The 15247-nt window shown below is 33.7% G+C and overlaps 2 protein-coding genes across 2 annotated transcripts; one reads left to right on the forward strand and one right to left on the reverse strand.

Moving 5' to 3' along the window:
- Positions 1-724: 724 nt before the first annotated feature.
- Positions 725-2573, forward strand: LOC109162106 (protein EARLY RESPONSIVE TO DEHYDRATION 15-like). The gene is made up of 3 exons (XM_019310797.1): positions 725-828; positions 1416-1788; positions 2137-2573. Exons 2-3 carry the CDS (start codon positions 1437-1439, stop codon positions 2286-2288), a joined length of 504 nt encoding a protein of 167 aa, XP_019166342.1. The 5' UTR covers positions 725-828; positions 1416-1436; the 3' UTR covers positions 2289-2573.
- A 5495-nt stretch (positions 2574-8068) lies between these two features.
- On the reverse strand, positions 8069-10820 carry LOC109161572. Its single transcript, XM_019310026.1, has 2 exons — positions 10604-10820; positions 8069-10385 (listed from the first exon to the last, which is right to left on the reverse strand). Exons 1-2 carry the CDS (start codon positions 10619-10621, stop codon positions 8226-8228), a joined length of 2178 nt encoding a protein of 725 aa, XP_019165571.1. The 5' UTR covers positions 10622-10820; the 3' UTR covers positions 8069-8225.
- Between the last annotated feature and the right edge of the window lie 4427 nt (positions 10821-15247).

Here is a 15247-nt window from a genome sequence, read left to right on the forward strand (position 1 = left end):
CACCGCAGGATGAAAGCCAACCAAGGCTGTTAACCATCGGATCTCCATACCTGTCCCGCAATCATTAAAAGGCTCAAGCTAATTATATGCGCGGTGGGTCCAGCCATCGCACTCCCGTTGCGAAAGATAATTGTACACGCGTATTAGTTACCGGCTGCTGACCTGTTATACCCCGCTTCTCCTTATCGAATAATACAACACATATCATCTTGGACAAAAATAAATTCCAATTATGCATTGTATTCTGGCCCCCAAAAAAAATTCTTTATTTTATCTTTAATGCTTATCTTCATTCTACATTAAAAAAAATAAAAAATTACAATATCACATAAAAATATAAATACTACAGGGTAATCCGTATGGACAACTCAACTGATTATAGAGGTGAAAAGTTAAAAGAATGACCAGGGATCGAATCCTAAATGCTCTGTCGGGTTGAGGTTCAACCATTTGAAAGAATAAATACTACAGGGTAAAATTAAGAGAAATATTATTATTATTATAATATTAAAATGATATAATGTATTAAAAGACATTGGCTCAAGTATGAATGATTTAAATTATTTGTTAATTTTTATTTATATTATTTAGTGAGTAGAATGAATTTTTGTCGTGGTAAAACATGGATGATATTTTAATTGGACAAATACGGAAATTCCGAAAACGTGTCTTCTCGAAGGTCAATCAGTGGGCAGGCCTAGTCTTCACCGGGCTTGCGGCTCGGTTCCGAACCATCGAGCCTCGTCCCTCCGGCCTATAAATATCCGTCTTCCACAAAATATCAATCATCATACGCGTCCGATAAGGAAGACATTTTGACATTTGAAGGTAAAGTTAGAGCGCATCTAAATTTCTCATCGGTTTTCAGTTCTCGAATTCTTGAATTTCGATTCGGTTTCTTGTTGGCGATGCATGGATCTACTGTATGTGCTAAATGTTTTTTCTCGGGAGTGATTGATTGCGTTGTGATTTTGCGTTTTCGGGGGATTATTTTTCATCGTTGTTGCTCATGAATAATTTCTATGGTGGATCAAAGTGGTTGAACTCTGACTTGATTATCTGATGGGTTAAATTCTGTTAGGTTGAAAATTTATTCATCGTCCTAAGTAATTAACCAAATCCTGACCTTACTAGGATGATCACCTGTTCTTAGGTAATTCTCGACCGGAGAAATGATTTTTTTTTAATAGCATAAATCACTGGTGAATCATTAGCAGGTGTAAGTGACCAGAGATGAAACTGCCTTTGATTTGTTGTTGAATTGTTCTTTATTCATTTTTCAGCTAGTTGTTTGATATGGAACTTCAATACTGACAGCACTAATTTATCATTTGATGAGCCATGTGATTCTTAATTTGCAGAAAACTACAATCATTTCTTGACTGATGTGTTACATGTTTCTCTTGCGATGACAGATAGTTATTTGAATAGGAAGCATGGCCTTAGTTTCTGGAAGGAGGTCAACTCTGAATCCAAACGCTGCACCTTTTGTTCCTGCGTCTGTACGCCAAGTGGAGGACTTCTCACCGGAATGGTGGGACTTGGCAACCAACTCAACATGGTTCCATGATTACTGGGTAGGCCAGAAGGAGGGATCAGAATATGGCTGCAATGAGGCTGGATTTGGTGATGATGATATTGCTGATTTGCTGCCAGATAACATTGATCTTGATGTTGATGATGACATTTTGAACATGGAAGATCAATACGAAGAATTTCTCCAATCAATTGAAACAGGGCAAGGAAACAATGGTTTTGTCAACAGCATCAAGGGGGTGTCAGAATCAGGTTATCTCTCTACCTCTCTTGGTAGTATTACAATGATCTAATTGAGAGACTTGTGTTTGTGCGATTTACTTTTGTTACTAATTGGTGATTTCAGATTTAACCATGTACCTAATTTAGTAAGTTGTTACAATCTTGAAGCTTTTATTATTTCTTTCCCAAATAATGAGTGACTGGCTTTAGCTCAGGAGTCTCTTTTAGATAATAATTCCGCATTTGTGTATTTAGTGTTGGTGATTGAAAAACACAAAAATGTCCACTCTCTGCCCGGTGCACATTTCTGATTGCAAGCTGTTTGCTTCAGTAATCATGGCTGATAGATGGAATTGTTTTTTCCCCTTGATATAACAGGTTCAGCAAAGCATCCTGATGCACTGGTTAAAAGTCTGAACTTGACAAAGGAGAGAGGTTCAAAATCCCTTGTGTCACCCAGGTACTTTGAGAAGCCAGCAAAGGTTGTTAGCCCGAAATGCAGCCTTCGCCGCATCCAACAACCTCGCTGAATGTTTTCCTAGCAGGAGTCGCTTTATGTCTGCAGTCGTAATTTGGAATTACTCTTGGTGAAGCAGTGTGAGTCTTTGTAATTAGTTTCTTGTAGCTTCTGTGTAGAGCAAGGTAGGTTGCCGCTGTTGTATCTAGCCTTGTTCATATCCGAACATTGTGCTTTGTTCAGTTCGATGAAAACAAATGAAACTGGAAAAGATGCAGAAATCTGCCCAGGAAAAAAAATGTAAAGAGTGTAGTTGTCTTTTTGTTGATATTGAAGGCAAAATGTTGATCAATCTGCACTTACCCATTGTAGTGTTAAAATTATTGAGTCTTACCAAAACCAGTAGGCCTCGCAAATTTCATGGAATTGTTAAAGAAAAGGACACTAAAACCAGATTACATAGCACAATAACAGTATAAGCATACAGACCTGAATCCTGGTATGCAAACCCCAAATGTTTTTGAATATTTTTAATGAGTTACTTTCGATTCTTTTTTTGAAAACTTCCACGATTCTTGTGATAATGTGTAATTGTCTATCCAATATGTTCCCACACACCTGCTCGACAGTTGTGGAGGGATAAATTATAGTGGTTCAATTAACTAATAAAGACTAGATTTTTGCTGTTCCTCCTATTTTAAGAGATTGCTCCTATATTACATCTTTGATCTCTCGTTATAAATTTCACCTCTATTATCGCTGTTGAGACTTGATATTTTATCTCTTGTGACAAATTTCACTTCTCAACCAGCTGCCCATACGGACAAACTCTCTCAATTCTTGTGTTTGTGAAGAGCGGGCATGGAGAGATTAGGAAGAGACAGACTCGAAAATAGCAGCCTTGGCTCTGGAGTTTGGGCTGATCTGCATTTTGGTTTGGGCTGTTACAAAACAAAAACAAAATCTGTTCGGGAGAAGTACTGCAGACCTGCCATTAAAATTTCTGTGCATATTTGTTTTCTTGATGGTGCATAGTGTTGTGGGCTATTTTTCATGAGCTTCGATTAGGTTGAGAGATGGGTGTTATCAAAGGGTGGATTTAGAGAATGATTTCCCTCATGCTATTTGGAGGATTCATAACACGAGAAGACCAGCTATATAACACGAGGGGACTCTAGGAATTACAATTTTATACTTAGAAGGAATTGCAATTCACTTCAACCAAATAATTAAATAAAAACTCTATAAAATTTAGTAGGAATATAATTACAATTTTATCATACCAAACACACTCAATCAATTCATGACTCTGTCTAACCCAAACTACCAGTTAGGAAAAAACAAATATTATAACATTTACACAGTTTTATGTACCACAAAAACAGAAAATGAAAAACATTAAAATGACACTTTAAAAAACCAAAAAAATTGAATTGAAACGTGTACATATATAAATATATGACACAAATTTGGGCTCTAATATTAGCAAGAACATTAATGTCTTCTGGGAGACAAATTAATATGAATAAAAATTTAAGTTTTTAAACATGTTTGGGTTATTATTATTAGGGAAAATGACACTTTTTCCCCCTGAGTTATATACCTATAGCATTTTTTCCCCCTAAATTATTGAAGTGGCTGTTTTCCCCCCTGAAATGTTAAATGGACATATTTACCCTTAAACTAAATATTTAATTTATTTTTTTTCTCCAACAAATTATGACCATAATTTGGTTCAAACCAAACAAACACTATAGCAACCAAACCGAAATATTCCAATTACAATTTAGAATCGAAATCCGATATTTAGAGTTTATTAAAATCGTGAACCAAAATGGACGGTTCATGTTCCGAACTGAAAAAATAAAATACATATATTGTTGAATTTATACTATTTTAAAATAAAAATAAAATTTTAAAATAAATACGGTTAAAAATCGCGAATCGGATCCAGAACCGCCAATTCACGGTTCAAGATTCAATTTTTTTGATACATAATTTTAATAAATTGACATTTAAATATTTGATTCTAGATCTGAATTATAACCGAAAACTATTAATTCGATTGCTATAGTATCCGGTTCAATTGGTTCAATTCAAACCGTGGTTATCCCTACGTATACGCAATAATTTGTTGGAGAAGTAAAATAAATAAAATATTTACTTTAAGGGTATAAATGTCAATTGAATATATCAGAGGGGGAAAAAGCACCACTTTTAGAATAACTGAGGGGGCTAATGCATTTACCTAAATAATTGAGGGGGAAAAAGTGCTATAAGTATATAATTCAGGGGTAAAAAGTGTCATTTTCCCTTATTATTATTATTTTTTTTGAAAGGATGTTTGGAGTTAATTTGTTCCTTTGAAACATGCTGTCATTTGCAGGATTCACAACTTGAGTAGAGAAATTTTTCATTTATCATAGGTTATATTAGAAAAATACGAATATGTATGACTTAACTTAAAATCAAGAAATATATATAAATCTTAAAGTGAAAATCACATAATGTGAGGATTGCAGAGTAGTGAAAATGAAACATAAATCGTTTTTCTTAACGAAAATTTTTACGTTTTATGGAAAAAATTATTAAGATAGGCAACAAGGCGTCACTTTTTAGGGGAACTAATATTTAATTTAAGACGTAATTAATTGTCTTAATTGAGCCATTATGTTTCCCAATGTTCTGTAATCTGTACCATTCAGCCATTCCCCAACTCATCATTATTTTCTTCTCCTATTACTTCGTCTTCTTTGGCAATTGGCAGAGGAGTTCAATTCATCTTTGTCTTCTTCTTCATCAAGGAGGAGTTCCAGCTGGTCCACGTAGATTCTAGATTCTGGCACAGCTTCAGCCAAAAATCAACAAGGAATAAGGACTATCCGATGAGGTTGTTTCAAATTATTTTTTTTCCACTTTAAATCTTTAATTTTACCTGTGTAAAGTGTTTGTTCCTCGTTGGAGTATTGTTGTTTGGTTTCAATTGCTGAATTGCATTTGTAGAGCGGAGCCACAAAAATCTAAAATCGGCCTGGCTTGGCCCATAGATAAATGGAAAACTTGAAAATATATATTGCCCTTATTCTGGTAAACAAAAGTCTTTTTTATTTATAACAATACTACTATTATTCATCATCAACAGCCGATATGATGATCTAACTTTGTATTTGCAGAGACCTTTACAAAACCAGTAGGCCTCACAAACTCGATAATCAAAGTATGTATACAGAAGAAAAATGGACACATGCAATATATATTAATGACCTGATGGCCGGATCGGATCTGATGATCTCCAAATATTTTGGAGAATCCGATCCTTAAATGATATGATTACGCCTGATCCTTGTGTTTCTTCTGCAACGGAGGCAAGGCGAGAGACGATGAAGAAACAGCCTTGGTGTTGATGGCGACGGCGATGGCTTTGGTGGGCTGCGCCTTTGGCTTTATCGACGACTCCTCAATTTCATCACTGATCTTCTTCGCCTTCACCAGAGGAATCTGCTGCGGGGCGTTGTCTTTGGTAATCGTCTGCTGTCGAGGGAAGAAGAAATCCGTTGGGAAGAAGTTGTATTGCAGACCTGCCATTAAAATTTCAGTTGCGATGAATTTATTTCTTCTCAACTTTTCATGCTTTGGGCGGCTGCTCTCCTCTTGTTTATAGTATGTATCAGGTTACACCAAAGGTTACCTAACTGCGATCAAAGTATCTATGAGGTCCCTGTACTATAATGTTTTGTTCAATTTAGTCCTTCTACCTTAATTTTGTTCAATTTAATCTCTATATTTTTAAAAGTGAAATAATTAAGGACAATAGCTGATGTGACGCGAACAATTAATTTAAATATTTATAAAATAATATATGAATTGGCATGTAAGTATGATGACGTGAGTACGTGACAGATATAATGCCCATGAACTAAATTGAACAAAATTAAATTATAAGGACTAAATTGGACAAAAGAGACCTCATAGGTACTTTGACTCCTAACTGCGCTCCAGCTCAAATAAAAATAATAAATAAATAATTACGTAATTACAAATTTTACGAAATATTTGTCTTACATTATATTATAATATGATATCACGCACGTTGTAATTATTTTTCTGAAAAAGTAATTTATTTTGCTAAATTGTATTCCTTATTTGCATTGGAGGCACATAGACATTTTGATCATCGGGTTCATCGGTATATTTGAGAGAATTAATTTTTTATTTCTGTTAATTTATTATATGTTAAAAAAAATAAATTATTTTGGATGCTCTTCGTGATATCCCTAGAATATTCCATGCACTAAGATACCTACCCAAGGAAAGAATTGAATTGGGAAGCTACTATACCAATCCTACCCTTCAAACTTGACTTTTCAATAAAGTATAGGGAATAGTATAGTAAAGAGAGCAAGTTTAGTGGTAAAGAGATGCATGGAAATTGAGAGAATCAACGTGTTGACTGTTGAACATGTGGAGGTGATACACTCCACCCCTCTATTACTTCAAGGGGTAGTTGGTATATATGAGAAAAATAAAGCATGATACAGACCACCACTTCCATGTGAGCCTTAGATTCAAGTTTGTTTTAAAAAAAAAAATCTAGGAATCAAGTGATACATATATTATTGAGTAATAAAATTTGTATTTTGCATAGACAATTCAATTGGTCACAAAAGTGAAGTTTGAGAACAATGATCTGAAATCGAATCTCACCAGCGACAGTATAAGAGTAATAACCTCTCAGGGTGAACAACAACAAGAATTTCGTTAATGATATATGGTCATGTAAGAGAGTATTGATTATTGAGTAGTTAATTTAAATATAAAATGGTTGTTAATTAATGTCATAATGTGGAAAGAAGAAATTAATAATACAGTAAATGAATAGAGTGGGCGGCAATGAAAGCTCCAACCACTTGTTATATATTTGGAAGTCCACAATAGCAAGCTCACATGAAGAACTAAGAAGGGAATATCCACATTCATTTTATAACTTGTGATCATCAGCTGGTCAACGTTTCACATGCAATATTACATCATTTTCTAAACCATTATATATAAAATAATTATAATCACCATTGAATTTTTAAAATAGAATTTCATTGGTTACTCTTTTTTTTGTTCATTAATAACTAAGAAGACTAAATCCCAGTGACTCAACAACTTTCGAAGTGGAAAAATCCGTGTTTGGTGCTCATAACGAGTCCACCACATACGCTGGATGTAACTCTCAAATTGCAACTTCCAAATCTCCATTTTACATCTTTACCAATAATTTATTACTTAAGTAACAACGGGACATTCGTAAAGACAAGAATTATATATTAATATATCTCTCTCTTATTGGCCTGGGAAGGCAATTGAATAAATGTATGCATGATTGATTATGCCAATTGAAAAGTCCAACAACTTATCAGCCGGCAGAAGTATATACACCACCAAATATTATATGAGCTTCATAATTGACAGACATTGTTACAAATAAAAAAAAAATCTGGCTACTTCAATGATGTCAAGCTGCACTCTTTGTTTGACCAAATTAATTTTTATATATTTGTAGTACGTTGCTCATGTGCTATGCTTTCTTCTCCATGTGGAAGTTGATCGAGTAAATTTAGAATGATGTAAACAAAAGTGAAAACATGAATCATTATTAAGTTTATTTTTCCTAGTTAGAAATCACAATTTTGATTCATATGGCTTTGGAATTTCATCTCATTTCAGTTAATTTTTCTTTTAAAAAAATAATAGTCGACCGTAAGTCATAAATCATGAATGTGTACTTTTCACGTGAAGCACTTAATAATTTTAGTAGAAATTATAATATTGTTTTTATAGAATTTTAAAATTACACATTTTACTTAGTAGTAGTAGTGAAGAAACATACATGTTGTGTACAAAATAACTACAAACATACAGTGTTCTTAACCATAAATAAGAATCCTTTTGTGCTTGCCTTAATGTTAAGTCTCACCAAAACACAAATGCATGAACTTCATATCATATATAATTCTTGGACTTAAATTTCTGGAAACGGAACAACTGCTTCAAAAGCTTCAACTAGCATTGCCACCCTTCTTTTCCTTGCTGGGGTTAATTTACTCACAATATGCTGCACTGCATAATCAAGCATCCATTGTTCAGCCTTCTTCCTCTCATCCATCATCTGGTGTCTTAGATCAACTCTTTCTGCTTCTGTATTAGGCATCAATGGCAGATGTTGTGGTTGTCGCAGCAATTTCAGCTTCCTTGCATTTTCCATGGCCATGATTGATCTCTTTAGAAGGAGCAGATTTTTCAGCTTGCTCCACTTCTTCGATTTTGGCACTTCACCCTTGCCTTTAGCTTCAGAAACTTCTCTGCTTTCATCATTTGCAATCACATTATCAGCTGTCTCTTTCCTGTTCAATTGATCTGACTTTGTATCAACAGAATCAGTATCTTGAGACTGTGTTACGAGGATCTCGTTAACTGCCTCTCTAACGAGTTTGATGGCGTCGTCTCTGTTAAAATTTCTCCTGTAACCAAGATCATCGTCACGAGAGCCAGGGGGTTTTGTTTCTTCAGCTCCATCAAGAAGCTCACTTCCAATTTTTGATGCAATACCTGACAGCACATGCTGAGATACCATGTGCCACATACTGATGTAATTTTCTCTGCCTGTTCCATCTTTAGGGTATCCTCCTCCATGGAATTCATCAGTTTGTTGCTCAGAAGATTGAGTATTATCATTGGCCTTACTGATTGTTTCATTTTTTTCTGAAACAAAGCTATCATCTTTAGCATTGGATTTGAGATTGGGAAATGAGAATTGAAAATGCTGATCTTCCTGAGGAGGCACCATTGTTTCGAATGCCTTTACAAGCATTTCCACTTTTCTTTTCTGGGTTGGGGCGAGTTGGCTTATTGCTTGCTGAAGTGCATAATCAAGCATCCATTCTTCTCCTCGTTTCCTCTCCTCCACGATTTGTTGTCTCAAATGAACATTTTCTGGTTCAGGATCAGTCTCCAGCTGCAAATTCCTTGGCTTCCTTGGGTTTATCTTTATCTTCCTCACTTTTTCCATTTCCTTGATGAATCGTTGCAGCAGAATCCATTTCTTCAGATTGCTCCAGTGTTTTGGTGCTTTCCTCTCAGATTCATTTGCAACCTCTCTTGTTGTCTTCTCTATATTTTGACCATCATGATTCTTTTCTAAGGGTGTTTGGTCTGGTGCAGTGTCACTTGTAATTGATAGATCATCAGATGATTGGTCAGGAACCTCTGGGAGAAGAATCTTCTCTATCGCTTCTCGAACGAGCTTAACAGCAAGAAGCTTCATATCCTGATCTGCAGCACTACTTAATCCAGAACTTTCTGGTGCAGATAATTTGCTGGAATCATCATCAGCAAGATTTTCGTCGTAAGCTTCATGGTTCGTTTTGTTCTTGGATTCTGCAACAAGGCCTGAATGCAAATTCCTACGTATAAGGTGCCACATTCTCATATTCTTCTCTTTCTCAGCAGAAGCTTTGGAGTCAGAATCCACATTGCTGTCTTCTGTGACAGAAAGGGCTGTATTCGAGTTCCTTTTTATGCTTTTCTTTGATTTCAATGATTTTCTTCTCATATAAAAGCGCTTTGGAGGGTTCGACGAATCATGAGAATGGCCATGGAGAGAACAATGATGGTATGAGCAAACTTTATACATGTCTAGTCTATCTGATTCAGTTTGCCGAGTTTTCAGTCCAGGATTTTCAGTGAACTTTGAGTTCTTAATGGTGGAAGAACAAGTAGGTTTACCCACAGTTTTGACCTTAGGAACTTGAGAACACCTAAAAGAAGGCCTCTTCTTGGACTTGAAACTAGCCCTCATAGTCCTCAAACTAGTTGTCCTCATTAAAGTTTGCAAAGATTTTTGACCAGATAATCCTAAATTTTCCTGAGAATGAACACTATTGTGACTTGCCTGGGAAATGCCCTTTTTGCCTTGGTTCTTGATGTGAGGTGTGGATGATTCTGGTGGGGTTGCTCCTTCATCAGACAAAGGATTAGTTGGTTTCATGATCTTTGATCTTCCTTTTCTCCTGAATGATCTTGTGCTTCTGAAATTCTTCAAGTTGTTAATTTTGCCCTCCTGCTTCAATGATCTTGAAGATGAAGAATCAGCAGGAATCACTTCCTTCCCTTGAATCTTTCCCTGGTAATGAAACACAGATTTGAAGAAAACCAGGAAAAAGGTTTTTGCTTTAGGACTTGGTCTTACCTTGTTGCCTATCTTGTTGTATTTATTTATTCATTTATATTTTCCATGATGATGACATCTTGGAATCAGTCCATTACTCTAATCTTAACCAGTTCTTCACAACATTCAGAAGCAAAACAAATTAAAGGACATTCTAACATAGTAAAATTCACCTGAGAAGTGTCTGTCATTTGAACTGCACTTTGTTTCTCTGGGATTAAGCTACCACCGGAGCTAGATGGATCCAAATCAACACAGAAAAATCGAGATTTCGATAGCAAATTCTTCGACTTTGAAGATGATGGAGCAACAGATAGAGTGTTGGCAACCTGCAGATCACTGATCTTTGCTGCTTTTCTTCTTGACCTCTTCTGTCTCTGAAAGGTTTGATTCAGGTGTCATTCCCACCTCCTGCAATAAATGGAAAATCCTATTATTCTGTAATATTCTAATTTCCCTAAATTATATCGGATGGAAATCATCCTTTTTCTTTTTTAAAAAATGGAATTATAATATAGGGATGGTAATTCTATCTCATTTTGTAAATATTATATATTTTTCTAAAAAACGAAATCTCTTGTTTCGGGATCCACACCGTGACCCGATAAGATTTGTGGAAGTGGTAATTACTCCGTATTATATTTCTTTATTACTTTATTGCTGTCAAGTATGGATTCGAAAGGTTGGGATTGGAGTGATTGACTTTTCTGGGACAAAGATAGGTGTGTCTTGACCTTGGCTTTGCTGGCATCTTCAAATATAACATGTCAAGGCAAATAAAGTAAAAAATAAAAATAAATGTAATCATATTAAAAAGGTCATAACCTAGATTTTGCCCCCAACTTAGGGCAAATTATATTATGCACCGCAGTGCATAATCGATTATGCACCGCGCGTCTTTTGTTTAAAATGAAAATTAATAGTGTTTATTTTCGCCGTTTCGTACACTTTTGCAAAAAGTAACTCTGTTATTCAGTGTCATTTTGTATACACTGCAGTTTCAGTTCAACACAACTACAGTTTCATTTCGATATAACTATAGTTTCATTCGATATTTATAGACTCAAATATGTGAAAATGTTATTTAATTTTATTTTATATACACTATAGTTTTATTAAAACACAACTACATGATCATTTTGATATAATTACAGCTTCATTGTACAATATACACTCAAATATGTGAAATGTTATTCAGTTTCAGTTTATATACACTGCAGTTTCATTTCACTATAACTACAGTATCATTTTGATATACTGTAGTGTCAGTTGGTGTTTAATACACCAAACAAACGGACTCCGTTAACTCTAACGGCGGACAGTTTCTTTACTTAAAGAAACGGCGCCGTATATGGGCCGCGGTGCATAATCGATTATGCACCGCGGTCTATAATATAACAACTGCCCAACTTAGTACCCCTCAAATTTATTGATAAATTACGAATGTGTCTCAAGTGATCAAGGTTCGAAACTTGTTCACTGTGCACAATAAAATCTATTATATACTAATTACAAGCCCAATCACTTAAAGAGTGAAGGATGAGATAAATGTAATATTACACTATGCATTTTGTTGTATCAACTCTTATGTTTTAACAAACATAAAATGATAAATTTTATTTTTTAAATAGTTGGCACCATGTTCAAATTAATATCATCTTTTAAAATATTTTAATATTCCATATAACACTGCTTAAAAAACATAATTGTAATTAGAAATTTAGAATACACTCCCCCTCCATTTTGAACCAAAAATAAATTAGAATACAAAATGTTATATAAGTAAAATAAAATATTTATTTTATAAAAGTTCTACAATGTCATATTTCCAATATGAAAAGTGTAATATATTTATAACTATATAAGTTGTCAAGTGGTTGAGCATGTACTATTCCCTATTTTCGTACGACAATTTCATGCCTTTATTTTAGCAATTCCTTTCATTTCATTACTGTGGTTTCATAGTTTTTTTTTTTTTTTTTTTTTTTTTTGCTTTAATATTATAAAATTATTTGATTTTAATTATAAAAAATATTGATTGCTTAATATTTATTAATGCAGTATATCATTCAGGATATTTTGCCAAGTACCATGTAGTGTGATGGTATTCCAATTACCATTCCAAATAGATGGTCATAATTTCAAAACCCGGATTATAAGGATTAAAAAAGAATCACGAGTATTTAAAAAGAAATTCAAGACATCTTTAGTAATGTTATTTTTTTAGTTTGACGTGTGGAAATTCACAAATAACAAATGATAATATTTTATTCTAAGATGACATTATTATTATTATTAATTAATTAATTCGGGTACAACAAATTATTAGGTTGACATTTCTTGAACGTGGTGGTTTGTGGGCAACATGTTACATGCTATTCCTAAATAATATTCACAGCCAGATAAAACAGCCCTAGTTTTTAGAAATTAATTAGTGCATCCTTTTAAGGAAATCCGGCCGCCCATATCGCTAGCTGGTTCATATTTTATACTTATCATGCTTAAAAAATTATCTTCATTACTATATTAGAATATAATAATAATAAATTCTCTCTTTCTATTAATTTGTCAATATAACTTTCTAAAAAAATTTACAATTCATTCATTATTAACAAAAATATATCATTTAGTCAATATATTAAAAACTCTCCTAAATATGGTTTGTATGCTTTTCTTTTCGAAACAAAGGGAGTATTCCCAACATTAATTAATTTTTAATATAAAGATGGTAATTTTTCTTACCTTTTGATAATTAATCTTAAGAAAAATGTTCAAATTGGCCATTAAACTGAACAAAAAAATGTAATTAGGCTATTAAAAAAAAAATATAATTGAATCCCTCAACTATCCAAATATGTTTAAGAGCAAATACCAATTTTGGTCCCACGAGTATTAATAAAATGACAATTTTTGTTCACATGTTTAATTCCTACCAATTTTCATCCACAACTATTGTTTTACTACCAATTTTTATCCACGACTATTGTTTTAGTGCCAAAATTCATCATGCCGGTCACCCCTTCGTTTAATACATGCCGAAATATGAAATTATGAAGGATATTTTCGTCCTTTTCAAATTAAGATCCCTATTTGAGCATGAATAAAGAAATTTAAGCCCTAAGATCGATCCAAATTCACAGTTCTCCTCATTAAGTTAAGGTAGGATGAGGAGGAGAATTGCGAATTGAGATCGATCTTAGGACTTAAATCTCTTTATTCATGCTCAATTTGGGATCTTAAGTTGAAAAGGACGAATATATCCTTAATAATTTTAGATTTCGGCATGTCTTAAACGGATGGATGACCGGTGTGATAAATTTTGGCACTAAAACAATAGTTGTGGATGAAAATTGGTACTAAAATAATAGTCAAATTGGTATGAATTAAACATGTGGACCAAAATTGTCATTTTGTTAATACTCGTGGGACCAAAATTGGTATTTACTCTATGTTTAATTATACCAAATAGCATGTTAATCCCTTCTTCAACATGTTACGATGTCATGTGGCACCTATGTGATATTAAATTAAATATATTTTTAAATTAAACATTATTACTTTTATTATTAGTATCCCCAAATTACAAGCATGTTTTCCCCAAAATTTCTCATTTTCTGTTTGCAATGACAAATCTGTGATTCATTTTCTGTCGGCTACATACAATGCAACTTGCGAACCTTAGAACCTTGTGAGCGAGGAGCAATCAATATTTTTTTTTTTTTTTTTTTGTTTAACATCGGCATTTATGTACGAAATTAATTAGTCATTCTGAACTATGTAATGACAATGAACTTGTTTTTTGGACATTGTTTATAATCTGTTTTGTGTATTATTGTTCACATGCAGGTTCGTTGCTTATTTGCTGTTTCATGTATTAGTATTATGCTTCACAGGTTCTTGAGATTTTGGAGAAAATATACCTGTAGTTTGAGATTTGAAGAATGAAGATGGTCGTAAATATTGCAAAAATTGCAACCGATTAAATTCAGTCGTAAATATTGTAAAGAAATGTAATTAATTTGTTATGGGAAACTCATTCTGAACATTGTAACTGATTGAAATCCGTTACTATATTTGCAACGGAGTAGGTACGAAAAAATTATTGCAACGGAATTTAATTTGTTACAAAATGTGCAACGTGCGTTTTATCAATGGAATGCCCAGAATTATTTCTGTTGTAACTAAGATTTTTTCTAGTAGTGTTATAAATAGTGAAAGTAAGAAAAATATCCGATTTACACCATGGTTACCCGCCGTGCATGGATTCATGGCTTTATTTACCTCGTGTAATAATTAAGAAATAAGTATAAACAAAACAATATTAATTCTTAAACCAGTGTATCAACTTCTCTTATGAGTGACTCACTTGGACTCGGAGCACATGAATTTGTCATCACCTACACATGCATTTCACGACTTTATCAAGATTTATTGAAATGAAAACAACAATTAATCAATCAGAATTAAGGAAACATGAATCTATATCGTCACCTGCACATGCATTGCACGAGTTTATCAAAGTGTAGAGTTGTTTAGAGTCGCCCCCAATATGGACTCTAGGAGGGTTTGTAAGCATGAAAATAAACACATACATTTATGCAATATTGTATATGTAATAAATAGGAACTAACCTCCAGCTATAGTTGTCCTTTAGTAAAATGTCTTGTACGTAGTTGCTGTAGTTTGCCTTGATTGTTGCTGTAGTTATTTTTGGCGGAGTGTCTCCCACTTTTTCTCTGGTTCAATAGAGATGGTGTATGTATTGTCAAAAGAAAACTATCAATATAGGCTTTGTAACGGTTACCGTTATAACCGTT

The sequence above is a fragment of the Ipomoea nil genome, unplaced genomic scaffold (genome assembly GCF_001879475.1).
Source record: "Ipomoea nil cultivar Tokyo-kokei standard unplaced genomic scaffold, Asagao_1.1 scaffold2926, whole genome shotgun sequence".
Classification (NCBI taxonomy): domain Eukaryota; kingdom Viridiplantae; phylum Streptophyta; class Magnoliopsida; order Solanales; family Convolvulaceae; genus Ipomoea; species Ipomoea nil.